General features: G+C 42.7%; 1 protein-coding gene across 1 annotated transcript in view; it reads left to right on the forward strand.

The window, feature by feature from the left end:
* Positions 1-1,171, forward strand: part of LOC101858456 (ryanodine receptor) — a gene marked incomplete at its 5' end in the record, with an annotated part of 102,762 nt that overhangs the window by 2,977 nt on the left and 98,614 nt on the right. Inside the window, 1 exon segment of the mRNA XM_035973436.1 lies at positions 41-120. Within this exon segment, the coding sequence (XP_035829329.1) occupies positions 41-120 (80 nt within the window).

Here is a 1,171-nt window from a genome sequence, read left to right on the forward strand (position 1 = left end):
TATTATTATTATTATTAACTGGTGTGTGTTTGGTCCCCAGTACCTGTCGTGTCTGTCCACAAGCTCGTCCAACGACAAGCTGGCCTTTGACGTGGGCCTACAGGAGACAGCCCAGGGTGAGTCAGTTCTCCGACCCTACACAACATGGCAGTCCTCATCAAATGCTAGATTCCAGCCTCCCCGGCAATAACAGTTCACTACTCAAATCTGGGTTTGGGTGCTCAAAAAAGAAAAAGAAATCCCGTAATCAAACATCCTCCTCCCAAATAAAAAAAAACAACGAAACAAACAAAACAAAGCAAAGCAAAAAAAAAACAAACCAAAACAATATTTTTGTTCATTATTCTAGTCTTTCTCCTTCTCTTATTTTTCAAGTGGCATCGGTAGCCTAGTGGTTAGACTACCGGACTCGTAATCGTGAGATTGCGGGTTCGGGGGTACGAGCCTCAGTTCGGTCCGACGTTGTGTCCTTGGGAAAGGCACTTTACACTAACTTCCCTCTTGGCTCGGTCCTATCGGAGATGGACGTTGAATTAGGAGGTCCCGCCTCTTAAATAACCTAATAGTGTTGATAGGGGCGTTAAACTCATACCATTTCACCATTTTAAAAAGATAAATTTTCAAGTTCCCCAAACATGCTGTTCTTAATTTCGCTACCCAAAATTTCCACATTTGTATCTACTCAGAATCTAGTTTTGGGAGATTTGATGTAAAAAAAATCTTGAGTTTCATGTCATGTCCAGTTTTTCCGAATGTTATGTTTTGAATATCTTGATAACGAATACGAAAAACTTTATGATTTTGATAGAGCAGATGAAACATTCTGTTTCTGACCTCATGAACTTGGAAACTAAAAATTTGAGGCAATGTGGTGGAATCAGGCTCTCGTCAGTTTTTGGGCATGTAAAGTTATGGGTATCATCTTAAAGCTTGTTCATTTGCCTAGTGGTTAGGCTCTCGGACTTGCGACCGTAAGGTCGTGGGTTCGAATCCCGTCAGGGGCCCGACGTTGTGTCCTTGGGAAAGGCACTTTGCACACATTTTCCTCACTTCACCCAGGTGGAAATGGGTACCCGGCTATAGACAGTGAAAGATCTTGTCAGTTTGATAGTGTTTGAGCGTGTGAAATCCGCAGCTTGCACTGTATGCTTCCGCGGAAGCCGAGAATGTT

Source organism: Aplysia californica, unplaced genomic scaffold (genome assembly GCF_000002075.1).
Source record: "Aplysia californica isolate F4 #8 unplaced genomic scaffold, AplCal3.0 scaffold01228, whole genome shotgun sequence".
Taxonomy (NCBI): domain Eukaryota; kingdom Metazoa; phylum Mollusca; class Gastropoda; order Aplysiida; family Aplysiidae; genus Aplysia; species Aplysia californica.